At 41.2% G+C, this 26,109-nt stretch overlaps 2 protein-coding genes and 1 long non-coding RNA gene across 8 annotated transcripts in view; 1 reads left to right on the top strand and 2 right to left on the bottom strand.

The window, feature by feature from the left end:
- The window catches only part of LOC113599912 (uncharacterized), a 50,290-nt gene extending 45,643 nt beyond the window's left edge, over positions 1 to 4,647 (bottom strand). Inside the window, exon 1 of the long non-coding RNA XR_008297901.1 lies at positions 4,549 to 4,647. This is a non-coding gene — a long non-coding RNA (uncharacterized LOC113599912). The remainder of the gene's footprint in view (positions 1 to 4,548) is intronic.
- KCNAB1 (potassium voltage-gated channel subfamily A regulatory beta subunit 1) overlaps positions 1 to 10,776 on the top strand; it is a 383,848-nt gene extending 373,072 nt beyond the window's left edge. For 3 of the 6 annotated variants that reach the window (XR_008297900.1, XR_008297898.1, XR_008297899.1), the window contains 2 exons: positions 3,943 to 6,054; positions 8,980 to 10,776. Coding sequence is in view for 3 of the 6 variants with exons in the window: in XM_015066024.3 (XP_014921510.1) it covers positions 3,943 to 4,031; positions 8,980 to 9,069 (179 nt within the window). In the remaining 3 variants the exon portion in view is untranslated. The remainder of the gene's footprint in view (positions 1 to 3,942; positions 6,055 to 8,979) is intronic. The other 3 variants (XM_015066024.3, XM_027061554.2, XM_015066025.3) reach the window with 1 other exon arrangement.
- Positions 10,777 to 14,765: 3,989 nt separating this feature from the next.
- On the bottom strand, positions 14,766 to 26,017 carry SSR3 (signal sequence receptor subunit 3). The gene is made up of 5 exons (XM_015066026.3): positions 25,815 to 26,017; positions 24,518 to 24,644; positions 20,026 to 20,124; positions 15,766 to 15,897; positions 14,766 to 15,039 (listed from the first exon to the last, which is right to left on the bottom strand). Exons 1-5 carry the CDS (start codon positions 25,945 to 25,947, stop codon positions 14,973 to 14,975), a joined length of 558 nt encoding a protein of 185 aa, XP_014921512.1. The 5' UTR covers positions 25,948 to 26,017; the 3' UTR covers positions 14,766 to 14,972.
- Between the last annotated feature and the right edge of the window lie 92 nt (positions 26,018 to 26,109).

The raw sequence follows: 26,109 nt of genomic DNA, 5'->3' as shown, positions 1-26,109 counted from the left end.
GTAGAGTCTAGAAAAAAAATCCTAAAGATTAAGAAATAGCAGGAATTGGGGCTAATCTGATAGTGAAAGGAGATAAAAAGCTCAAGATAAGTTTTATGAAAATAAAATGACATGATAGAACATTGATTAGGTGCATGATCTGTCTGTGGTTGCAAGGCAGGAAAAAAATGGCTGCCATCAGAGACAGAAAGGGGAGGTGGTTGGGGAGGAGGGGACTATCCTTTAACCTAAGTATATATACAGGCCTTGTTTTCATCTTTTCTTTCAAAAAACAAAAAAGCCAAAGAATGATATGATTATTAGCATTCCTGTAACTTTAACAGGCACAGTAAAAAGTATTAGCTATTTGACCATGAGCAAGTTATTTAACCTATTAATTTTCTCATCTATAAAAGGGGTATAATAGATACCTTATCAATTTGTTGAGTAGAGCAAAATTATAGATATAAAGCAAAGAGTAGGTACCCAGGAAGTGGTAACAATGATGCTGCTGTTTTTGCAAAGAATTAGACACCCTGGACCTAAAACTCTGTCCACTGCTAGCCTCGGCATGTGGTCAAAGTGACAGGCACAGAGAGAAACATCTATTCTTCAAATATGGTCGTAAATATGGTTTTAGGCAGTGACGTGACAGTGAGTACTGAATTTAGCTCTGAAAGACAGAACACGGTCTTTCTAAAGAGGAAACCTTTACCAGATTTAGACTTTCACTAGATGTTAGATACACATGAAAGATGCTCTTTACAGTCTAAAACATGCTCTGATTCTCCCTTTCCTCCCTCTGTGCCCCTAGATGTCTTGCCTGTCATTTTTTTTCTTTCTTTATAAACAAGTAGTTTTGCTTTCAAGCACAGAACTCTCAAACCAAGAAGGGAAATGATTTCCAGGCATGTTACCTTTGATCTGCTAGAAGGGGTGTAGGGGGAAGGGAATCCTTTGGCAGGAAACAAACTCCTTGAACCCGGCCGTGGGCTAGCTCCCGCAGCACACACCTGCACAGGAGCCAGCTTTCACACCCTGATCATAGGCATTCTGGATAGGACGGTTGAGGACACTTGGTTAGATGCTAATTATCTTGAATCACCTGTGCGTGTTACCTATCACACTGGTCAGCTCGGCCCAGTGGGTCCTCCTATGTCCTACAGCCCATGAGGAAAACTGGCTGTTGCTGGCATCAGGTAGTTTATGGGCAATAATCTTCCCCGTGCCCTGCTTTGACCTCAGAACTTCCACTAGGGCCAAAAGGAGTTCTCTAAGTGCAAAGCAGGAAACAATGCAGCCAAGGGGAAAAAAAAAAAAAAAGAAAAAGTCCTGGATCTCTTGGCCTGTTGCCTTCATAGTTTTATTTTGTCCACGTGGAAAGATTTAGTGATTGCCTTAAAAGGCCTGAGCATGTTAACTGCTTAAGAGTATGTGTTGCAGGGCCTGAGCAGATGGGGACAGAAGAAATGCTTCCGGACAGCCACCCATCATTCACATCTGTGTTTATTCAAGAAACATGTAATAAGCACCTACTATGTACAGGTACTGGGCTGGGTGCTGAGCATCCCAGTGCAAATAACAAATATCTCACAGCCTGGTGGGCAAGAGAATAGATTAATACAGTGTTGTAATAAAATAATTGAGAAGGGCACAGAGGATCATGGAAGTCTTAAGTGCAGGGGCTAACCCCCCCTGGGATTCAAAGGGAAGGACTCTGGGAGAGAGCAGTGAAGCATCTATGAAGAGTTTCAAATGATGAGTAGGTGTTAGTGAGGCACAGGGACATTCCAGGTCGAGGGCACACTTGAGCCGAGGGCTTGAGGGGCAGGAAAACAGCATGATGTTTGGGGATGGAAAGGATTTACAAACAGTTCAGTGCTACTGCACCCCGAATTTCAAGGCAGGGAATGAGAAGACCTGAAGCTGGAGAGACGGCATTCTAGTAAGTTTGCCAGGGTGAGAAATGAGAGCTTCGTCTCACAGGACAATGATTATATTGAAGAACTTCTGACCAGGCAAGTGACATGAGATTTACATCTGGAAACATTGCTGGTTGACGTGTGACAGATGTATGGGGGAAAAGGAGAGAAAATCCAGTCAAGAGGTGGGAAAAAGTTGTGCAGGAGAGAGAAGGTGAGGTCCTGAATAAGGACAGTAGGCAGTGGAACCTGAGCCGTGATTCTCAAAGTGTAGTCCTACATCCACATGATGGAATTCTGTTCAGCAATAAAAGAAATATTCATTAATACGTGCTAGAACATGGTGAACCTTATAAACATTATGTTAAGTGAAAGAAGTCAGACTTAAAGATCCAGGTTATAGGATTCCATTTAAATGAAATGTCTGGAAGTAATAAAAAGTTATAGGGGTACAAAATAGATTAGAGGTTTACTGGGAGTGGAGGTACAAACGGGATTAACTATCAATGGTGATGGTTGCACATGATCAACTTATGAAAAATTACTGAATTATACACTTTAACTGGGTAAATTTTACATCAAGTTTTTACAATAAGCCTGATCCCTGAACCAGCAGCAGCACCTGGAAGCTTGCAGAAATGCAGATCCCCAGGCCCCACTCCAGACCTTCTGAGTCACGAACTCCGGGATGGCACCCAGTAACTGTTTCACAAGCCCTCTCAGTGATTCTGATGCATGCTGCAATGCAAGAGCTACCGGATTAAAGAAGTATTTAGGAGGAATAATCAACTAGACACAGTAATTAAAAGGGAATGAGGGCTCAGAAAAGTTCCTAAGGGTAGCTCCCTGGTTTGGGGATTGGAAGGCCCAGTTGCTGGGAAGGCCACTAAATGAGGCTGGGAACACAAGAGAGACAGGCTTCGTAGTTAAGTAGCAAGAAGTGTGCAGCGCCTGCGGGACACCTAGCAGGATGTACAGCAGACACTGCATCTGTGACTCTCCAGAAACTTCTAGTTCCAGACATCTATGAATGGAGACATCTACTGTAACCACAAGGAGGTTCCCAGGGAACTTGGCTTCTGACACAGTTAAGAAGGGGACTAGGAGGCAAGGAAGGCATTTTATATGCCTTTTAGAAGCTTACGGGGAAAAGGGTGAGGCAGTAGCTAGTCAAGTTATGAAGGGTTAGAGGAGGCTAATTTTAGAATGGGACAAATTTGATAAAGAGGAAGAAGACAGTAAGAGACTTAAGATTCAGGAGAGAAAGCCAGAAACAATAATGAAACAAGTCTAAGAAAAGGCAAAAGGAGTCAGATCCAGGGCAGACTTTGGTCTTGGGACAGAAACCAGACACCTCATCTGAAAACAGAGGGTATATATATATATATATGTGCTTGTAGGTTACTGAAGAATATCCCACAGAACAGACTTTTCTACATAAAGTAGGATACCAGGTCATTTGCTGAGAGAGGGAACAGGGGCTAGAGGGTTTAAGGGCGGAGGTTGCTAGAGATGCAGAGGAGGAGGTGGAAGGTTGGTGAGAAGCAGATCATCAACATAGGTTGAATCTTAGACTAGGGAGATCCAGAGAAGTTTGACAGGTAGAAGGAAACAAAGGAAGAAGACACCCAGGGTCTACAGGACTCTACATAACAGGTGAGAAAAAAGAGCACGAGTAAGATGGAAAGACAGGAGACTGTGCGCCAAGATGGAAACGGAAACGCAGGGATCTGCCAGGAAGCAGGATCTGGTGTTTTCAGGAGCAAGAGTGTGTTCCTGGCGTGGACAGCTGGATTGGATATCCCAGCCATTTCTACTCATGTAGAAAATGTACAAGCCCTAAGCCCTCAGCTCAAATGCAGAGATTGTACTAAACCCTCTCCATGACAGCTGTTGCTGCTGAGGTATTTAATCCTGGAAAGCACGATCTGTCCTCCCCCACAAGTTTTGGTTCCAACAACTGGCGTTACAGGTGGTGTTTATAAGCTAATCGATAAGCAGAAGTGTTTTGACATCCTGACCAAGTGTTCTTTCTTCCCAGCTTGGTGCCTGAGAAATGAGGGTGTGAGTTCCGTGCTCCTGGGATCATCCACTCCTGAACAACTCATTGAAAACCTCGGTGCCATTCAGGCAAGTACTACAGCCCTTTCCGGTAAACTCCAGAGACTATCATGGTCCGTTGAAGATGTCCCCAGGCAGTGTCCCATCTCTTTCCACCTCTGTCCTTTATTGTGTCACAGCTGCATGAAGGCCTCTAATAGAGGGAAAGGCCATCTGTTTCTAGGTGTGGGGGGGGGGGGTGCTTAGGATAAGGGGGGTACACAAAGGCCCAAGAAGCAACAGAACTTTTACAGGACACGGATCCAGGGGTGTCCTCTTATGAACAGGCGATACTGTCAAAGCACATTCTTCAGGATGGTATGTGGGACAGTGCATTCCAAGACCCAAGCAACGTTACACTGGGCGACTGAATTCCCAAGCCTGACCATAAAAACCTGCTTAATAACCTACCTGAAATTATGCATTACTCCTTTCCCCAAATAGTTGCCAATCTACGTTGTGCCAAGCCCCCCACCCCTTTCTGCTCCCATAGCATCCTGTATTCCTCCTCCCCACCACAGTATTTGTGATCATGTAGTAGGATTACCTGTCTCCCCACTGGAATGTGAGCTCCCGGAGGTCAGAGACTTTCTGGCATCTCCACCGATTTTCCAGTTCCTAGCATACGTTGTCTCTTAGTCAACAATCAAATACCTGTTGAATGAATGTTTCCCACATTTTAAGAGGATATAGGCTCAAAATTCTATTTTGGATTTCCAGGACCACATCTTTCTAGCAGCAAATTCAGGACTAACCACCTTCCCTGGGGAAGAAGTGGATTGGATTTGGTAGGAGCCTGCATCGGTAGTGAGAGAGAAAGTGGGAGAGAGATGTTCCTGGGGGCTCTGTGGAGAGGGTGATGTTAATGGCTGCTGTGACCATCCCGTGCCCCAAAGGCCATACCTCAGTCCTGAGCCTGCCCCACGCTCAGCCCTGAGGGTCCTAAGGACCCTGCCCACTACTCTTGCCACAGCCAGCACCTGCCACAACAGGTATGGTTGTCTATTTTCCTACTGCTCACTGGGGAACAGAAAGGTCTCCCCTGCCTGCCCATCCCTGAAACAAGCCCCGTTAACCCTTCCAAAAGGAAACCCATGGTGGTGTGAACAAACTTGATTAAACTTAAAACATTTTTTAAAAACCCTTTTGGCAAATAGCCCAGAATATGCTGGGAGATAAATGGTGCCAACCTCCTTCCCATCATCACTTTCTTAGGGCTGTGCAGCTGCCCCTGCTATGAAGAACCTGTCCAGCCCCCCAACTCCTCCCAGAATTCTATGGGGTTCCATCCCGTATGGGGAATGCTCCTTCTTATGAAAGTCACCCCTACCTTATTTTCACTGATGTTCTGGGAAAAGATAAGACTACACGGTGACAAGGAGGAAATAGAGGAACAGTCTGTACACAACTGAAATTCAATGATTTCAATTCCATTAACAGTTATTTAGTATGTATTATATGTTTGGCACCACGCTAGGCATGGAAGGTACTGAGCAAAGAACTGGCCTCTGCCCTCATGAGATCACGGGCTGGCTAAGAGTGAATCAGATAAAAAAAAAAAAAAAAAAAAAATCAATCTATCCCTTAGTTCATTCAGCTCTTTGAGAGCCTACTATGCACCAGGCACTGGAGACACCATAACAGACAAAGATACTGTCCAGGCTTTAAGGAGTTTACATTCCAGTGGGAGAAGCACATAATAAACATGAAATAATTTCAAAATGTGAGGACTATTAGGTAACTAAAGAGGGATCTTTAACAGAGACTGAGAAATGGGTGGGTCTACTTCAGATAATGTTTGTGCCAAAGGCCCCTCTGGGATAGGTGTATCCTGAAGTCCAAAAGAGGAGAACGCAGCATATGAAAAACCCAAGCAAGAGCATTCCAGACACAGTGGAGAACAGTGCGAAGGCCTGGAGATCATTAGGAACTTGGCTTTTTCCAGGAACTGCCAGCCTAAGGCTAACGTGGCCAACATGTAGTGAGCAAAAGGGACAGTGGATGCATTAAAGTGGAGTCAGGCAGGAGATGGATTTCAAAGGACACTAAAAAGGTTAGTTTTGTTGTATGTGCAACAAATCCTTCGGAGCGTTTTAAGGACATGCTGTTATTTGAATTTTTGTAGAAAATTCACTTTGTAGAAAGTGGAATGAAGAAAGGCAAAGGCAGTTGTCCAGGTGATGTGAGATGCTGGCTTGGATTAGCTAGGATGGCGGCTATAGAGGTGAAGTGGATGGATTCCACAGGCTTTGGACACAGACATGACTTGCTGATGGCTCAGCCAGAAAAGGGAGGAACTGAGATTCCTATCATGCGAATAGTGACCACTGCCATCCCAGGGGGAGTTAATACTGCCTGGGAACGGTAAAAAGAGGTAACTGCTGGGCTGTGGGAGTACTCCGGGTAGCAAAAGATGTATTTCAGATGAAAACTCTGGCGTCCGTCATCTTCTCAAAGCATTTCCTCCCTAGCAAGGCTCAGGCTGATAGCAGGATGCGGTAAGAGATGCTCAAAAGGTAAGATAATAGGGATGCTACCCAAGCTGGGAGGCTGCTACCTTGGAGGCTCCATCATCCCCTCCCCCTTTCCACTCCCAACTCCGGCCAGCCCAGCAAACTTCCACCCGTTGTGACTGGGCAGCTGGGGGCACCCAGCCGTGGTGGGATTGGCGGCAGGACAGGAAGTGTGCACTGCCAACAGTGGTTAAAGGAAAGTTCTAATGGGCATGAGAAGCCAGCTGCTCTAAGGGATGGAATGTGCCTCAGCCATGCATAAACTGGAGGGACATACAAGTCAGAGCCTCAATAAATGGCCGACTGGAGAGGATAAACCACAGCTGCAGGCAGGCAGCCATCACCTGCACAGGCCCCCATCCGCCCCACTTCCACCTAGAAGGTGGAGAGAAGCAATGTTCTCCCTTCTGAGGCTCCCCATCACCTCCTCAGAGAAATCCAGGCTTCTCAGCAGGCACGCCCTTCACATCCAGGGCTCATCTCCCCTCACTGCTCTCCTTCCTTGGTATCCTCAATCCACCAATTATTCCAGTCAGTAGAACAGTAAGGTTGCCAAACTGGTAGCCTGTGGGATGTTTGTGTCATCTGTGGTGGATGAAAATGTTTTACAACAGTTGCCAACATTAAAAAATCGGGCGACTTCACATAAAATTCTGGAGGTATGGCTTCTCTTAAAAATTTTAAGTCTTACAAGGCTATATATACATTTTTTCATGTTTTATTCAAGTACTTTTATGGTTTCTTTTTTTAATGTTTAAATCTCTATCTGAAATTTATTTTGGTGTAATGGAAGAATTTTTTTTTCCTCACATGGCTAACCCATTATATTTTAGACAAAACTTCCCACAAATCTAGTTTCTAGATTTGGGTCTCTTTATTGTCGTCTCGTTTGAAAGAACACACTAGTTTCAATTCTGAGGTTCCAAAGCTGGTGGGAAATGAAACTCTCCCTCTAGCTTCAGATAGGAAAATGTTAACCAGAACTAGTTTCTTAGGCGGAGTAGCTCTACTCTTCTGCCAAACCCTAAGGATTTTGAGAACAGCACTTGAGTGGAGACAAGGTCACCCGGGCCAGCATGATTGCAGCAGAGGAAGGGTGAGGCCGAAACCTCAGAACTGGCCATCATGCTTGTATTTTGCCAGAGTCTCCACACAGGGTCAGTCTATTCCTGTGAAAAAGTCTGCCTTTGTCCCTCTTCTTATGGTGTAATGTGTGCCCTTGGTCCCCCTCTCATGATAAACGCTAGCCTTGGGTGATCTCATCCTCTCCCAGGGCTTCAGTCAGCATGTCTACACAAATGACTCACAAACCCTCAACTCCAATCCTCCTGCCAGCACTAACCCAGAGCTGCACTCGGCTGCCTACAGAGCTATGCCTCTGTGGATCTCCCCTAGACACCTTAAACTCAACACCTCCTACTTCAAACTTCTCATATTCCAAACCACTCCTGTGGCTCTCTGTCTCCATAATCTACACCTCTATCCTTCTAGTGTTAAAACCATCATCATCCTACAAAATGTCCTTCTGATCCACTCTTTTTCTACTTCACTGCCACCCGTCAGTTCATGCTTTTATCATCTCTGGCTCCAAGAGCAAGAAATTTCTAGCATCTGCATTCCCTTTCAATCTCCTTCAAACTACCTCCAGGTGCCTGACAGGGTCACTCCCAGCTCAGAAGTCCTGAGAGGTTCCCCACTGGCCACAGAATCAAGTCCCAACTCCAAAAAGTGGCATTTGAGGGCTTCCACGCTGTTTATCCCAATTTCCCCTTTCCTATCCCTACCATCACCACCCACTCTACACTTTCTTCATCTCACAGACTTCTCTCTCATGAGCCATTCCATCTACGAGGGATGCCTGTTAACCCCTGCCCATCCTTCACCAGGGTTGTGACCACCAGTGGCAAAAAATCTCTCTCAGTCTCTAGATCTGTGCTGTCCACAACCCTAGCCTCTAGCCACACGTGGCTTTTTAGTGCACAAAACCAGCTTGTCAGAATGCAGATGTGCTTTAAGTGTTACATGTACTGGATTTGAAAGACTTCGTACTTAAAAAATGTACAGCATCTTAATTTTCTATACCAACTACATGTTGAAATATTTTAGATAAAATGGGGTAAAACTATGAACTTCACGTTTCTTTTCACTTTTATGTGGCCATTAGAAAATCTAAAATCATGTGACTCGTATTTCCATGTGTATTTCATTTACACAGCATGCCTTTTCTCAGTTAAGCAATACTTAGAAGCACCAACTATAAGCCAAGCACTCTTATCATAGGAGATTCAGTGACAGAAAAAAACAAGGTCCCTGACCTCAAGGAGCTTACAGTCTGCCAGGGACCTTACATTCTAGTTGTGGTTTATAAATGTACGTAAGTCTAGATGACTTTGCTTAATATTAAGCACAAAGAACAAATGATCAGGTACTAACCAACCGTATCCTTTGTACTTCTCATGCTCTAGGTTCTCCCAAAGATGACATCACACGTGGTAAATGAGATTGATAATATATTGCGAAACAAGCCCTACAGCAAAAAAGACTACAGATCATAAAGCAGTGCATGAGCCATAGGACCTGCATGGTTAAAACTGCGGTCTACACTGGTACAGAATGGTGTTACTAGCCAGTCTTTTGAGTCACTTAGCAGCCTGCTGCTCAACCTCTAGTATTCCTGGATTCTGAGGTACCTGCTGTCGCTACCACTGTGCACCTGAATAACGAGCACATCTGAAAACTCACAACCAAGAAAATCCATTCTATTTTCTTACCTTGGACTGGAGTCACCTGTTCTTGCATTGCTCTGTACGCCTCATGCTTATGCCATAGGAAGGATATGAGGGGAAGACCTAGTGCCTTCAGGCATTTAGTAACTTAAAGTAGGCTGTACAGATCTATTTTTTCAAATGAATAAAATCCACAGATGCAATGTGGATTGCATCAGAAAGAGGAGGCTACATCCACTCAGAAGTCTTACTTGGGAGAACAATTTTACCTTTTTTTTTCCCCATTTTCACATGAAGGTTATCAAAGGTTGTCTCACTTGTCATTAAACAAAACTAAAATTCCTAGGTATTTGCTTTCATTACCTTTTAAAAATATTCACTGTTGCCTGGCCCCAACAACGACCCTGTATTGTAACTGACCCAAAGCGTCTCTATTAAGATTCTATTAACGTTCTGTCCATTCACATACAGAGATAATTAAAGGATGAACACCCAATCTTTAACTTGAGACAGGATGGCTAATTTACGAAAGGGAGGATTACACTGCTATGGAAGCTTAGCTTTGAATAAAACGTAATATATATGCAACTGAAGTGTTCACTTTTGACTACATTTTATTAAAACCTGCTTTATACTTCTGACTGCTTGTAGGCACAGCTTCTGCAAGTTTAAATATTTGAGCTTTAAAAATAAATACACAAATGCTCAGTTTTGTAAGTAAACCTGTAAAATATCCACAAAGGCAAATGTTTGCTGTTTAATTAGCACTGGGATTTTACAATATAATGCTTGTTTTTGAGCAGTCATCATGAAAGTGAGTCATGGACTTTGTGAAAAATGCTATCACTACTCAGAATATGCTGGGTGAATTAACTTGCCTAGTGAAAAACAAATGTTAAAGAATTTCCTCATTCTATAAACCACATTATATATGCACTAAACTAAATGCATGGAAGCTCTCTGCATGGATTAAAGGGGCCTAGCCTTGTTGCACACAGAAGCAGAAGTCTAACCCTGCCATTACTGGTTACCTACCCTCATGAGTATGTCACTTGAGAAAAACTGTGAGACTATATTGTGTGTACCTGTAAGGAAGGAAAACTTTGGGGGGGTGGGATCCTAGCTCTCTATTTGGACACATGAGCATGTACAAAATTCTAATTTTCTGGCTAGCCAGTACCCCGTATAGAAATCACTTTGACGTTTAACGATTATACCATCAGCTTAAAATGCTATTTTCTGCCACCATTTCCAGACATGTATTTCATGATTAAGTTCTAAATCTTACAGCGTTAGTGTGAAATACCAATGAATTTTCTTTTTTGTTACTACTACCTGTATTCTAATAAGGAAACAGTTGGGTTTTTGCCCAGGAGTACCAGATTAATGATGGAAATGGATCATCTTTCAGTTGTTCATTGTGTATTCAATCCAGTGAACTACTATATGCATAAATGAGCTGAAGTTGGCTAATTGGAACTGCAATTTAACTTCTTTGCTTAGAGTAATAAAAGCATTTTGTGCACTTAATCTCAATTAGTTTTTCTCTGATCTTTCATTATAAGTGTGCGCGTGTGTGTATATATGTGTATATATATATATACCCACCTCCATAAGATAGGAACAATCATCTGAATAAAAATTATGTTGGCAAGTAAGCAGCACTCAATGATACCCAACAGAAACAGGATTAAAAGATTTCAATAACAATCCAAAATTTTTCCTCTTATTAATGAAGAAAATGATTAACTGCTAACAATATCATCTCTCATTGGATTTAAGAAATACTCTGCACTAAAGCTAAAGCTTCTTAAACTCTTAAAAACACCTGCAATTAAAACCAAATACAAACATTATTGCTTAGCCATTAGTTTTCTGACCGACAAATCGTCTGCCATGGTAAATATACATTAGAAATGTCAGTTATATCCTTAAGAAAAATTTCCATGCACCCCCATATTCTTTTCTGGAAAGAATGTCTTGGCAGAGAACATACCATTCCGAAGGGTAACCTGGCTAGCAGTCATCTGCATACTGAAATCTCAGCCAGCGGAAATGCAAACTAGACTCTGTGTGCCTGGCTGCCCACTTTAAGAACTGTCACTTCATCAATAGTGCACCATCTGTCAGCAGATGTCAGAGCCTCACTCCAGCCAGCTTCCAGGCCACAACTCCCTGGCAAATGAGGAAACCAGGCCTAAAACCCAAGTATTCAGTGTTCCAGTCCTGTGCTCTTTTAAGGATGAATTTTATGAAAAATTCTGTAGGGAAAATTTTAAGTTAAAAAAAGCTTGAGCAAGAATCCGAATTCAGAATCCATTAAAAAGAGGCAAAAGTGAGAGAAGAGATGCAATGAACACTCATAAGAGCCAGTGAGTAGTCTCTAACCACATCCATGAAAATCTAAACAAACCACCCAAAAAACCCTAATCTTCAATTAATTCCCCTGCCTGAGAGTCCCAAGAGGTAGGAGATAATCCCCTAGAGCCTAAATAGATAGATCTGTAGATTAGTTCTCTATCGGTCTAGGTCTCCGCATCCTTTGTGTCTCCAGAAACAGCAGTGACTGGCATGCATGCTGAAAACACAGAAATTGGGTGGGCAGGACAACACGGCAGGCACATGCTGGCAGAGGCCTGACATGCTGCTCTGTAATAGAACCACACTATGCCCGTCACTGCCGCACAGACATTTAATTACCATCTCAGGAACTACAAAGATGCACTTTTACATGTGTGAAAAATTTAAACAGTAATGTCGAATAATGTAATAAAGATTATGTACTTATTCATATGGCTCTCAAAGATGTCAAGGGAAAATATAAATTTTAAAAAGCAAAGTTTAATCATACTTGACCAATAAAACCTTTCACAAGAATTCTGGGTGTGAATCCAACCTCCATATTCTGGTTAACTTCAAACCTTGTACATTCTTCTTTCCAATTTACAGTAATTTACCAAAGAGGACAACCGGTAGATTTTTACTGGCTTATAAGAATAATTTCTAGCTAAGATTTTTATTAAGTTGTAAATGAGAAACTAAAAATAGGAAAATGTAAAATGAACCAATATTTTAAGCCTCTACTTACCACAAGGAGTGTAGGGGGAGGGGCTATCTAATCGATTTTAATCTCAATTACAGCAGAATCCTTTTTATTTTACTGGTATTGGACATGGGGTCTTTTAAAATACAAATTCTACAGCAGGTTTTTATGAACTAAACCAGATACAGCCCATCATGATTCTATGTGCCACACAGCCATTTTAGAGATGAGGAAAAGTTCTGTAATTCCCAAGAGTAACGTACTTGTACAGTAAATCCTGAACGAAAATTGGCAATGTGAGTATATACCTTACAAACTTATGCATAGAAATTTAACAGTACAGAAAGTTAGAAATCATGATCAGAACCAAAAAATGCTATAGGTAAAATTCAAGACAAAACCAAATTTTGCTTATATGCTTTTCTACAAATTACTCAGTTTATGAACTCAAGAAACATTCTATTAAGAATATTAAGCCGATGCCCTTTTTCACCACCCTATTGTAAGTATGGCACACGGATTGTAAGAATGGTGGCAATTTTTCCCCCTTCTACACAGACACTGACATCTAGTGGCAATTCTCTACCAGCAATTAAAGAAAAAAAAAATACTTGACCCAGCTGATAGTAGACCCTGATGGTTTGTCAAATAAGCAAATGCATTTAGTACACAAATTCCATGCCACCAAACTACTGACCCCTTATTTTTCTACAAGAAAAGTTAGCATAGTAAGAAAAATAAACCTCCTACGTCTTTCACTACTTTGCAAATGACTCTCTGGCAACTTCCCTGTTCGTTCCATATTATCCAGTGACAGTACTATGGATAATAATGCACCAAAGAAAAATAAATTGCAAACTTCTAGAAGCAATGAGGAAATATAATCCTCAATGAAGACAATGATGATGTAAGTCACTAAGCAAATGTGCTCCTGCCCCTGTCCTCCTTCCAAGTGCTTAGATGTGGGCCTACCAAAAATATCCAATAGCACAGAAGATGAACTTCTGAGGAACACTTTTCTATAAAGTTATAACAAAACAGCAAATATTTACAACATTCACCTTAAACTTAGAAATGGAAACTAAAGATTAAAAGCAAGGTTAGAAATTAGGGATAGGGTATTTCTTTTGAAGTACTGTTTGTTCTTTTGAAATTACTGGGTGTGGTCAAAGTTATACGAATATGAACCTGTATCACTTGTGATTCCATAACCTTTTAAGTATTACAGGTTAAAAAGCTTCCCAAACTTCTTCAAATCATGGCACACACCAGAAAAATTGTAATTATCCCTGCACACACTGCTTTAAAAGTGCAAGAGACTGCTCTTGGCTAGACCCAGGGGTCAAGAGGTTAATGTGAAGAGGTTCTGCTCATAATCGATAGGAACCTGTGGACCAAGGGGTCAAATTTATCAAGGTCCTAATGGAAAAATGCTGACAAGCACTAAAACCACCGCAATTCCTTGGAGAGTTCTTAGAATTCTGGAACTAAGACCATAAATATTACTTTGGCCTTTCACACATCAATATTCAGGAAAGTAGTTCTCTACTGAACATTCCTCTAGTGGTGTGAGACCCTAGTCAAGGAACACAATGACTCCAGTCTCTTTACAAGTCAAACCAACATGGTAGTGTTGAACTGACCTCCCTGGCCACCCAAGACCAATACTATACAGTGAACAGTATATGCTTTAATCCCACAGGACTACCCTCGTATGCCTGTCCACTATTTTTCGCCTATTGCCTTGGCTGCCTTTCTTCTGTAAGAAAGAAAGAAAGACAGAAAGACAGAGAGGGAGAAAGAGAGAGAGAAAGAGAAAGAGAGAGAGAAAGAGAGAGAGAAAGAGAGAGAGAAAGAGAGAGAGAAAGAGAGAGAGAAAGAGAGAGAGAGAGAGAGAAAGAGAAAGAGAGAGAAAGAGAAAGAGAGAGAAAGAGAAAGAGAGAGAAAGAGAGAGAGAGAGAGAGAGAGAGAGAGAAAGAGAGAGAGAAAGAGAGAAAGAGAGAAAGAGAGAGAGAGAAAGAGAGAGAGAGAAAGAGAGAGAGAGAGAGAAAGAGAGAGAAAGAGAGAGAGAGACAGAAAGAAAGAAAGAAAGAAAGAAAGAAAGAAAGAAAGAAAGAAAAGAAAAGAAAGAAGCAAACAAACAAATTTTTCCACAAGTTTCTCTTCCCCAAGTTGGAGACACCTTGTTTTTAACTTTGAGTTATTTCAAATCACAAATTCAGAGACTGGTAAACATGAGGCTTCTGTTCAATCCCCAGGGGAAAGGATTCATTCTGATATTTATGGTTCAAAAAAAGTTGTAATATTGTGGTTAGAACACAGAGAACCAGTTATTAACTTCTTGCTACTATTATAAATAACAGCTCAGTCCAGGTTACTGTGACCTCTGACAGATCAAGGAAACAAGTTATTTTCTCCTCTTGTGATTACAGCACACTGCATGACACTTTTTACCTTTTAATAAATGTCCTGGTACTCGGAGTTTCCTTTCCAATTCCTTTAATTTCAACAATCTGTCAAAAAAGAGCCAATACACAAATACTGAATTACATTTTGTTGGGTTTTTCAAACCCTCAAACTGCAGACTATAAAAACATCTTGTGTGTCTCTCACTCTGACCACCCTGCTACTTTTCCATATACCACAGGCCACCCGTAGATATGAAGCCAGGGGGCAAAGCGGACATGGTCTACTTGGAGCCAGTAGACAGGAGGGCGATGAGGCCTGATGAAGCACTTATGGACAAAATATAGTTCCTGTAAAAATTTAATGTTAAGGAAAAATTAAAAGCCCAAAAGCAGTTCAACAAAACAAAAAGAGCCCATCTCTATGGAATGCAGTTTCCCTCCTGACACTATGAAATGACAATGATGTGCAGTCCCATTGTCTGCAAATACAATTTACAGAAGACTATAAAGAATGAAGAGCATTCACAGGAAATGTGTCCCAATTTTAAAAAGAAAACACTTGAGCCAGAAACCTAGAACACATGATCACAAAGAAAACATGTGAATTCCATTAAACCTAAAGGAGAAGAGCTAATCAAAGAATATGAGCAGGAAGAAGAAACTTATCCTTGTTCCCCCCAAGAGCAAAGGAAAAAGAAGTCTCCCCCGCCCAGCAGTGTTTTGGCTACAGCTGGCGTGTGAAAGCAAAGAGGCTGTGAAAGTTCAGAGCTACTCTCAGTCACAGAACTGGACTGTTCGGGGAAAACCACTCTAGTATTCCCAGAAGATTCAAGTTGGAAGTGTCTGCTGTTTTATTACATCAAAAACTCCACCTGTTGGGGCGCCTGGGTGGTTCAGTCGGTTAAGCATCTGACTCGGTCTCGGCTGAGGTCACAATCTCATGAGTTCGAGCTATTTAGTGGACCGATTCCCTAGACAGTTTTTCTTTATAGTAAAATACTCAGGCAAATCAAAACCAAAAGGAACTACTGCTTCTAGACTTCGAAAAATGCTAAGCAACCTTTAAAAGGATACACTGTGGGGTTGAAGTTCTTCAATATAAAGAAGGAGGCAACAATGACCAAGACCAGGAATAGGGTGTTGTTATAGAAGATGGAAAATGTTGTAGCTTCATAATCGGCAACTTCATTCTTCTTCCACAAGATTCTGCAGACAAACAAATCAAGTTTATAAATATGTATTATAATATTTTATATGCCACATGGCTCTAGTTCACTGTAAGTTTTTCCTTAAGCATTCTGAACAGAATGTGTTTTTAATATTTAATTTAATCAGCACTGTGCCCCTTTTCCTATTGAAAAAGGTATTTTACTCTTAATGAAAATAGCTGCTGGGTGTATTACCTTTTCTCCCAGGCAGTCAGAGCTTTGCAGGAAGGGACAGATTAATTATAATTGGCCTGGTTTCATCAACAGCCTAAAGAGACATCTTTCTCTAGGTCCTCACCTAAAACAAACTCCATGATCAGTAGCCAGATGAAGCTTTCCTGGCTGTTTGCTGGCTTGAGACTCTCAATAGCCTACAGATTTCAGCCTTCAATATTACAACCAGCTGTGGCTCACAGAAGCCGACTTCTTTGCAAATGCCGTTAGCCACCTTTAGATAATTCAAACAAGTAATCTGCTTGATCATCAGGAGGATTTTTAAATTTTTTTATTTAATCCACTTTATTATAGTTTATTAATTTACTAAAATTTTATCAACCTTTTTGTTTACTTCTTCACACAGGCAGCAGGAAATTCCAGGTGGCCTGTGAATAAGGGAGCCTTTATTCCACCTGGTTAGTTAACTTTGTAAAGCCATTTTTAAAAGGATAGGCTGTGACTAGTAGGATGTGAAATCAACAGGGTGGATTCAACACTCAGGGACAACAACTGGGTGGGCTGAGACCCACATTAAAAAAAAATAGAAAAATATCAAGTATATGGATAATTAGATAATTATCTTAGATAATTATCATTTTTTGAAATATTTGCATATGTGCATGTTTGAGTGTATTTGGTCAAAAGATAAAGTATTTTACTGTGGATCATTATCAAAAAGGCTGAAAGCCATCACCACTGACGCTTTACCCTCCCAAAAGATATATACTATTCCGGGGCCAGATGATCCCCTCCACCAATCCTAAGGACAGCACTATGGCTAATGTCCCTGGCAACTCCTACATCTTATTCACCAAATGTTGTAATACAAAGTCAACAAGCTTGACAGTAAAGGAGTTAAATGAGATAAACTATCTTTATCACAAGAAGTTTGTGGTCTCAAACATAAATGCCATAGTTCCTTAATTCTATGGATAGAGTCAACCTAATAAAACTTCTATTTAAGTTTGGGAGAAGTGAAAGACACTACATTAAATGCACAGCCATCAACTCTAATACACTTCCTGATTTCAGAGAAGTTTAAATGTAAGTTTAAAAATATATAGGACTTGGAACTGGGAGGAAATACATTATACCATTTTAACAATGATCAAAGAAAACACCACCTCAGAAAGATGCAAAGGCCCAACGTGGTTTAATTCTAGAAAACACTCGAACAATTGCCTGTTTTCAAGACTGTGGCATAAGACCCAAAAGACAGGTTCCTTAAATAGGTTACTAGCATGCCTTCACTATGGTTGCTTAGATTATCCGACCTCTATCAGAGCACCTCTCCCTACCTCCCTGCCACGCCCTGACTCAAAACCATCTTCAAAAACAGTCTGGATGAAAGAAAGGGCTCAATCCTTCAGGTTGCCCCTGCTCCCAATACGACCAGGCATGACCAATACGCACTGTGTATCAGTGTATACACAGGATTGTCTTGGACAGCCTTCAGAACTTTTTCTACCCCATGCATATCCTGGTTCATTTAGGAAAAAAATGAAGACCCTCAAATGCCGTCATCAGCAATAGTTCTCCCAAAACTTCACTGGTAACAAATCTAGTTTGGGAGAGCACTCCCAAAGACTCATTTTTCCAAGGAACACTTCCTACAAGAGGAAGACTGAGAACTCAAGAACTGTTATCATCACATAATGCTAAATGACAGACCAAGAAAAAAATAACACTCACATCCTGAGATAAATGTCAATGAACCTCTGATTCTCCTCAGCTGATCTCCAACCTTGAATGGATGGCAAAGCAGTTTCAAAGTGGCATGGAGTACCCATTCCAAGTGACTGTAGATGGTAGCTTTGAGGCATACACATCTTAGGCAAAGAGGTGCTAATAGGCCTTCTCTTGAAACAACTTACTTTTGAGGGAGAAAAATGCTAGCTTTTTTTTTTTTTTTTTTTTTTGAAAAACACTAGATCTTAGTGAGAGCCTTAGTCCCAGGTATCAGCGTCAACTCTGAGTAGAGACCTGGGTACAATTTTATCCACTGTGGTTTCTAAGAGATGAATAGTAACAGCACAAATTTCCACTGATGACAGGAACAGAAACTTTATAATCCTCTGACACTGCATTTTATGTATCCACAAAACCTACCCTTCATTCTACTTTGAAATATCTGATCCAGCGAATGGCAAAGATATTTCATTTCCACTTCCAACTCTTCTTTGCTCATAGTGACTACCTGACTACCATGCTGAGAAAAATTCTGAGACATATCCCAGGATCAAGAACACATGCCAGACCAAATCAGGCAAGAGGAGACCCATTTGCCACCTCTGATATAATTCATCACCTAAAACGTACAGAGCTGTAACAAGCACTTTGAAAATAGGTAACTATGATGTATACTCCAATTTAAGAACCACTTTTCTAATAAATACTATAAATTCAGTAAAAAGATTAAAAAAAAAAAATCCTAGATTCTCTAACCTCTAACGCTATGCAAAAATTTACAATCAGAAAGCTATGCAGCCAGACCAAATTAAAGCTGCTCCCTGAAAAAAGGCCTTCATTGTCACTATTTTAATATTGTACCCTTCAGAGGGCACATGGCTGGCTCAGTCAGTAGAGCATTCAACTCTTGATCTCGGGGTTTTGAGTTCAAGCCCCATGTTGGGTGTAGCGATTACTTAAAATAAATGATTAAAAACACACATATATATTGTACCCTTCAATTTTTACAAAGGATCTAGGAGATAACCATTTCTATAACGTTTTAGTGGCTTTTCAAAACCACTGTAAAAGACATTATTCGTTTAAGTTACTCAGCGTCCCTTAAATAAGGATCGACTTGATAAAGTCCTTCCAAGATTCAGTGCCAAGAAAGTCTCTTTTCAGAAGGACTTACATGCTGCTTCTCATCAGAAAATGAAAGTGTAGGACCTCGGACGCTAACCCTGACACTTGGAAGCTCAGAGCGAAGTTCAATGCTCAACTGCTGTAACTAACTCCGAGGTCCTTATTCACCCATCTTTACTTTTAAATAGTTTCTGATCTTTCAAAATTGTACTGTTTTGTTTCATATGCACTTTAATATTGCAAGTCTCCACAAGGTCTTTCTGGAGCAAGGTGGGTTAAAAATTCCATTTCACAAAGCACTTTGCAGACACTAAAATTTAAGATCTATGAAAACCACCTCAACTTGTGACTGTATTAAGCCCATGTAACAACTCTTAGGCACAAGTTTATTCTATCATTCAGAGACTTCTGCTACTCAGCTATTAGACTATTAAGCCTTCTAAGAGCAGTTGGCAGGAAAATTTGAGGGGTAAGGGCTAACAAATGTGGCACAGATTTGGGCAACAGGAGACAAACAGAGTTCTCTCTTTCCCAACCAATGCAGATAACCAAGAACTGGATGTCCCTAGGGAAGCTCAGGAACGGAAATACCACCACCTAAAAATGGTAACACACAATACAACGTAAACTCTTCAGACCCAGAGGGGTGAGGCGATGTGCTCAAGGTCTCACAGCTGTCAAGTGGCAGAGCCAACACTGGATGAAGTTCTGCAAGCTCCTAAACTCCAGGAGAGCAGTTACAAGTACAAAGTCTCAAGCCACACTGCCCGTGTTCTTGTTACAGACTGACCACACACTAATTAATCTATGACCTTGTGCAAATTACCCAAGTTTTCTGTACCTGTTTCCTCAAATGTAAAATGGAAATAATAGCCCTACCTCACATGGCTCTTTAAATGAGCTGTACGGAACACAAATAAAAGCATCTGGTGGTAGTAAAAATTCAAAATGTAACTGTCACTCCAATATATCTTCTACAATATCAACGTTTAACCTCCAGCAATTCCATTATCCACATTCTCTGGGCAGAAACCAACACTTATTTTTTACAAAGTATCCCCAGTTTTGACTATCACCAACATTTTAGAAGTCAAACCTTTCATCCTTTTCCTTTCGAGACATCTTTCTATTATCAGCTTCAGAAAGTTTTCGAGTCACTTCTTTGGAAACTGCATCCTCCCTCTTCTGTGCTACTCTAGAAAATAAAAGAAAAAATGTTTCCACATGCTCCAGGAATGAACATCACACTATCTGAAACACTCTGTACTCATATTTTATATTGGCAACTACATGATACTTTACATTTCAAGAAATAATCTTGACAGAAAATTCCAAGTTTATTTTATTATAATAGCCAAATATTATAATAGAATTCAAGTATTTTATTATAATAGCCAAATATAATAGAATTCAAGAACTTCTGAAATATAGTTTATTAGATATATGTTTTGAATTCTGCTTAAAAGGGTAATTTTCCAGGGCTCTTGGGTGGCTCAGTCAGTTGAGTGTCCAACTCATGATTTCTATCATGATCCCAGGGTTGTGGGATGGAGCCCTGTGTAGGGCTGTGCACAGAGTAGGGCCTACTTAAGATTCTCTCCCTCCCCCTCTCGCCCCTCCCCTTGCTTGCACACTCTCTTGCTCTCAAAAAAAAAAGGGGGGGGGGGTGTAATTTTCCAAAGTTTAGGTATTTAAATGGGCAAACAAGTCAAATGCATTTATAAATTATTGTAACCCCATTTTGTTTATTTGTTAAATTTATTTGTTCAACAAATAAATTTGGTAAGGTATTAGCAAATGATATACCATTTCAATTCCAGTAAATAAAACTAGGCTTAAAAAAAACAAAGGAGAATTAGGGAAATAACACCTGTAACATATTAAAGTAATGCTTTTAACTCCACTCCAGAGTCTAATTTCACTAAAAATGATACCACATGAGGGATTAACCATAGCACTTGTAATTAAATGAACCACTGGTTGTATCAAAAGATAATATATTATCAGCCAGAAAAGGCTAGAAGTGGTATTCAAAAAGATCAGATCAGGGGTGCTTGGGTGGCTCAGTCAGTTGAGTGATGGACTCTTGATTTCAGTTCAGGTCATGATCTCACGGTTTGTGAGTTCAAGTCCCAATTGGGCTCTGCACTATCAGTGCAGAACCTGCTTGGGATTCTCTCTCTCCCTCTTTCTCTGCCCCTCCCTACTCATGCGCTTTCTCTTGCAAAAAATAAATATTAAAAAAAAATTTTTTTAAATATCAGATCAGAATCTTCAGTGACAAGTCAAACAAAAAATTAAAATGTATATTCATCAGAAAATCTTTAAGGTGAACTTTATGAGATTGCTAGTGAAAGAGAGGATAAAATTTAACCTATGATAAAATACAAAAAGCCTGCCAAAGTTTATGACATGTAAATTCAATATGGTATATTTTTGATAATATAGGAGACACTGGTTAGCCATAAATATAGAACTGATATAAGCAAAATATACCAACAGTCCCACTATGAAAATGTTCAACACGATACTGAGATGTATTAAAAGCAACAGGATGTGGAACATAGAAATCTGTTCACTCTATGTTCAATTAATTAATCCCTTGTTACTGTGCTATATTTAGTTCTGGTCAGTGTATCAAGGAAAGACGTGGAGAAATTAGGATGGCTCCCTGAAAAGAAAGCCCAAGATCAATTCAAGGCAATAGTTCTCAACATTTCTTTAACCACAGGGCTTCTGGGATACAAATTAAACACAAATTCCCAACTTCACTTGATTCATTATGTAAAAGTCCTGCTCCTAAGGGCAGAGACTCTGATCTCTGAACCTCTTTAGCAAACCAACTTCAAATGTTTCTTGAACTTCACATAAGACCACTTTTTCTAAGGCCAGCTGATAAGAAATGGATGTGGTTTACAGCAGAAACCTTTCTGAGATGAACAGAAAGAAAAAAATACACACAAGTATGTGTGTACACACACACACACACACACACACCATCAGGATGCTAGGACACAGGAACAAACTATTTGCAAAAGAGTTAGCTACCTCCAAGTGTCTTTAGGACAGATCATCTGTCCATAGGACAAATCATCTCAAAGAGACCAAACCAGATAAACCAGTTAATTTCTCTTCTATATTCACCTAACAAACATATAACAACCTGTCAGGTTTATTATAACTCAAGAAGAAGCTCTATTCTCTTAGGGCTCTTAAAAAATAAATCTCACACAGCACTGAATGCTCTGAAACAAAACGAGGGTCACTCCAGTGGCCCAGCAATCAGCCAAATGAGAGGACCTGCAAAATCAACTGTTTTTCTTCTATTATTTTTTATCTATTTTAGAACCTCTCCAGAAAAAAAGAAAAATACCATCTATTTAATTTTTTCTTAATTTTTTGTTTACATTTATTTATTTTTGAGAGACAGAGCATGAGCAGGGGAGGGGCAGAGGGAGAGGGAGACACAGAATCAGAAGCAGGCTCGACTCCGAGCTGTCAGCAAGGCTGACAGGGTCTCGAACCCAAGAACTGTGAGATCATGAGTCGAAGTTGGACGCCCAACCGACTGAGCCGCCCAGGCGCCCCCCATCTATTTAATTTCTTAAAGAAAAACATCTTTGCAAACATTTTTTTTAAGTCATTCCACTCAAAAAAAATTCCTACAGGCTCTCACCCTCAATGTCTCTGACACTGCACATAAACATTTGTTATGTGCTCAACACTATATACTCAACATATTATCCGTGTTATCATATTTAATCCTCACCATCTATGAGGCACCATTAGTATCCCCATTTTACATCTCAGGAATCCAATGACTAAAAAGATGAAATGTGTGCCGAAGGCTAGATATTTAAAAACAGCAGAACTGGGGGGCACCTGGGTGGCTCAGCCAGTTAAGCATCAGACTCTTGATTTCGGCTGTCAGGATCTTGCAGTTTGTGAGATCAAGCCCCGTGTCCGGCTCCACACCAGCGGCAAGGAACCTGCTTGGGATTCTCTCTTTCCCTCTCTGCTCCTCTCTCTCAAAAATAAAGAAATAAAGTTAAAAAACAAAAAAACAAAAACAAACAAAAAAAAACAACTGGGACTGGAATCCAGATTGTCAACACATAAGCTATCTTCCCTCTCCTACGAACAGCTACCCATACTCTGCCTCTTCCTGGGTCTTTGAGCTTTGATGCACCTTGTAAATCTGTAGGAGTTTCAATGTGAGTGGCAGGATTTAATATTAAATCAAAACTACAATTAAAGAAAACAATTCCACTATGAGAGAACCTATGAAATCAAGTCAGTAAGTCATTGAAATTTTACTGAGCTAAATGTACCGTTAACTGTTGTAAGGGACATAAAAGACATGGCAGTGGCCCTTAAGAAGCCTAAAGCAGAAATGAGAAGGTAAAAAGACCATTGATTTTAATTCCAAAAAGGTTAATGAAAAATAATACCCAAAACAAGTCAAAAGATGTCAGGTCTCAAAGAACCGAATTCCAAGGACATCACAAAGCATGGGTCATACAGGGTGCCCAGGTCTGAGGCCTTCGCTATCCACAGATGGCCACACCTCACGAGAAAGACAGCCCAGGACAGCAGAGTCCAAGGTGGGCTGAAACCGGAATGGCAGTTGGTGAAGAGGGCTGCCAAGCAGAAAGATGACAAAGAGGATCACTCTGCTGGTCTAGCAGAAAGGCAGTCACACCAACTTGAGCTCCTATGGGTCCGGAACAGCAGCAGAAAAGCTCTTGAAGCCACTTTCAGCCACTGAGACCATTTCTGGGCTTCTTACAATAAATCCCTGTTAATTAAGATCCTCTAAACAGGTTTCTATTCTTTGTCACCCCAAGCCTAACATACGGACAACAAACTTAGAATTCGTATTATGTGTGATCCTAAGATAGAGGAAATAGGAGACTCTTTTACATTTTCACACACTTAGAAGAAAAACTGTAATTAGCATTAAATCTGTCAGAGTTTAAAAAAAAAAAAAAAAAGACCATTTCTTTCATGTCCAAAAGTAGTACATGGAGAACTCAGAACTATTCTTTGCAGAAAGAACTCCATTTGGCTTCAGAAATGTTAACTTACTTACTTCGTGGTTTGTTTTTCTGATGAAGTTTATTTACTTATTTTGAGAGAGAGAGAGAGGGTGCGCATGCATGAGGAAGGGGCAGAGAGAGGGAGAGGGGCATGGAGGAGAGAATCCCAAGCAGGTTTTGCTGAGCAGAGCCTGATATGGGTCTCAGTCTCATGACGGCAAGATCACGACCTGAGCCTATGTTAAGAGTCACACATTTAAACAAGTGAGTCACCCAGTTGCTCCTGTTTTTCTGATAAACCCCATGATTAAGGCTAGTGCTTAACTGTTCGAATGTCTCCCTCAAAACCTACTTGCGTAACAATGTCAGAAGCATGGTCTCTGCTTCACTTAGTTAATAATTCTTTATAGCATTAGTATGCCTTCCCCCCAGCATATTCAGCTCAAATTGAAACTTCTTGAAAACAAGACATACAAATGGTCTTTAAGATATTCTTCTATATAAAAGTGCAACATGTAATATATACTTCAACTTGAGAAATATACTTACTTGTGCTTGAGAACAAATTTCACATTTTTGTATGCAAAGGCTACCAAATAAGTGCTTACTAGGGTCATCACACTATAGAGAACAGCAGACTGAATAAGATCCATATGCCATATTCGCCAATATAACCCTGAATGAAGATAGAAGGGAGGGGGTACAAAAAGGAACAAAACATTACCACCCAGCTACAAAGGCCTGCTCAATTAATTACAGTTAAGCCTATAAAATACAGTCCAGGTTAGGAAATCCAATACGGTCAGTATATGTGGATCTTTAGAAGTGATAAAGTTACAGTCTCAAACTTTCCCAGCTCAGAAAACTTTAAAAACAGAACCTTCCCATTACTAGCCCAAATGAGATTTCTGCTTCTTCTGAAATGAGAATAAACTCAGGAGCAAAAACAAACAAACAAAAATCACAATTCACACTTCCCGTTTCAATCAGCAGGGTATTACTATACTAAGTATACAGCTGTTCCAAAACACCACGTGCAGTCCCAAGCCATAGTTGACATGCTGACGTGGCTATATGAAATCAAGGAGGCACAGAGCTCCACGTAACGTTAAAGGCACGGTGGGATTTAAAAGGCCGAAAGAATATAAATCTCGATTTAACTGCCTAACAAACGTGCAAGCAGGAGGAGAGACAGGAGATTCAAATCCGGGAACCCTGAGCTATAGAACCAACTTTGCCCAAGTATGCAAAGTTCTTTCATCCAAGTGAGAATTCTAGAAATGACCTAATAGCATTAAAAAGTTTAAACCATTTAGAGCGCGGGCTCTTGGCTTTGGTCCAAACTCTCTCACCAAATTAGGCAAACGACGTTCAGCAGCGTGAAGTGTTTCACCTAAAGCTACAATTCTCGGGTCGAAGGTTAATGGGAATCTGACTCTCGCCTAATTCGTTAGTTTTTCCAAAATAATTAACGATAAAGTTTTAAAGCTCGTAACGATAAACAACTGTGGGGGGGGGGGGGAACAGAGCAGGTCACATACGCATGTAGCACAAAATCTTAATCCGGTCGTTTCCAGATTAGGGGCCGCCATCCCAGAACTAATGAATCACAATCTCTGGGAGTGGGTTCACAAGGGACTTCCCTGTGATGCCGTCCAGCCCCGTCCCCGACGAGAACACTGAGGCCCACAGAGGCTACACGCCTTCCCCGTGCTCTGGGAGAGCTGGAGACAGCCGCGGGCTAAATGCCCCAGCACTCACTCCGCCAGTCCGCCGGGCCCTGCCACGTCCCCGCCCAGCCCGACCCGCTGACGGCCTGCCCGGCCCGCCAGTTCCCGGCGCTCACAGATGGGGATGGCGGACACGATGAAGGCGTTCCCAAAGAAGAGCGCGGAGGACTTGGCCGAGAGGTTGCGGCTGAAATCCTGCAGGAGCAGGTCCTCCTCAGATTGCTGCTTGGAGCCGCCTTTGGGAGCCATGGTGGAGCCGAGCCTGGAGCCTGGAAAGCCGAGCTGGCTGACGCCGCTGGCACCGCCTCCGCGGTCGCCTTATCCACTAACGACCCGTCAGCGCTAAACGCGGAGGCGGGACTGGGCGCGGAGCGGGAGCAAACTTCCCCAGGATTGGCCACCGCTATGTAC

Source organism: Acinonyx jubatus, chromosome C2 (genome assembly GCF_027475565.1).
Source record: "Acinonyx jubatus isolate Ajub_Pintada_27869175 chromosome C2, VMU_Ajub_asm_v1.0, whole genome shotgun sequence".
NCBI classification, from domain to species: domain Eukaryota; kingdom Metazoa; phylum Chordata; class Mammalia; order Carnivora; family Felidae; genus Acinonyx; species Acinonyx jubatus.
Note: the sequence above shows the minus strand (reverse complement) of the source record. Positions and strands in the feature narration are given on the sequence as shown.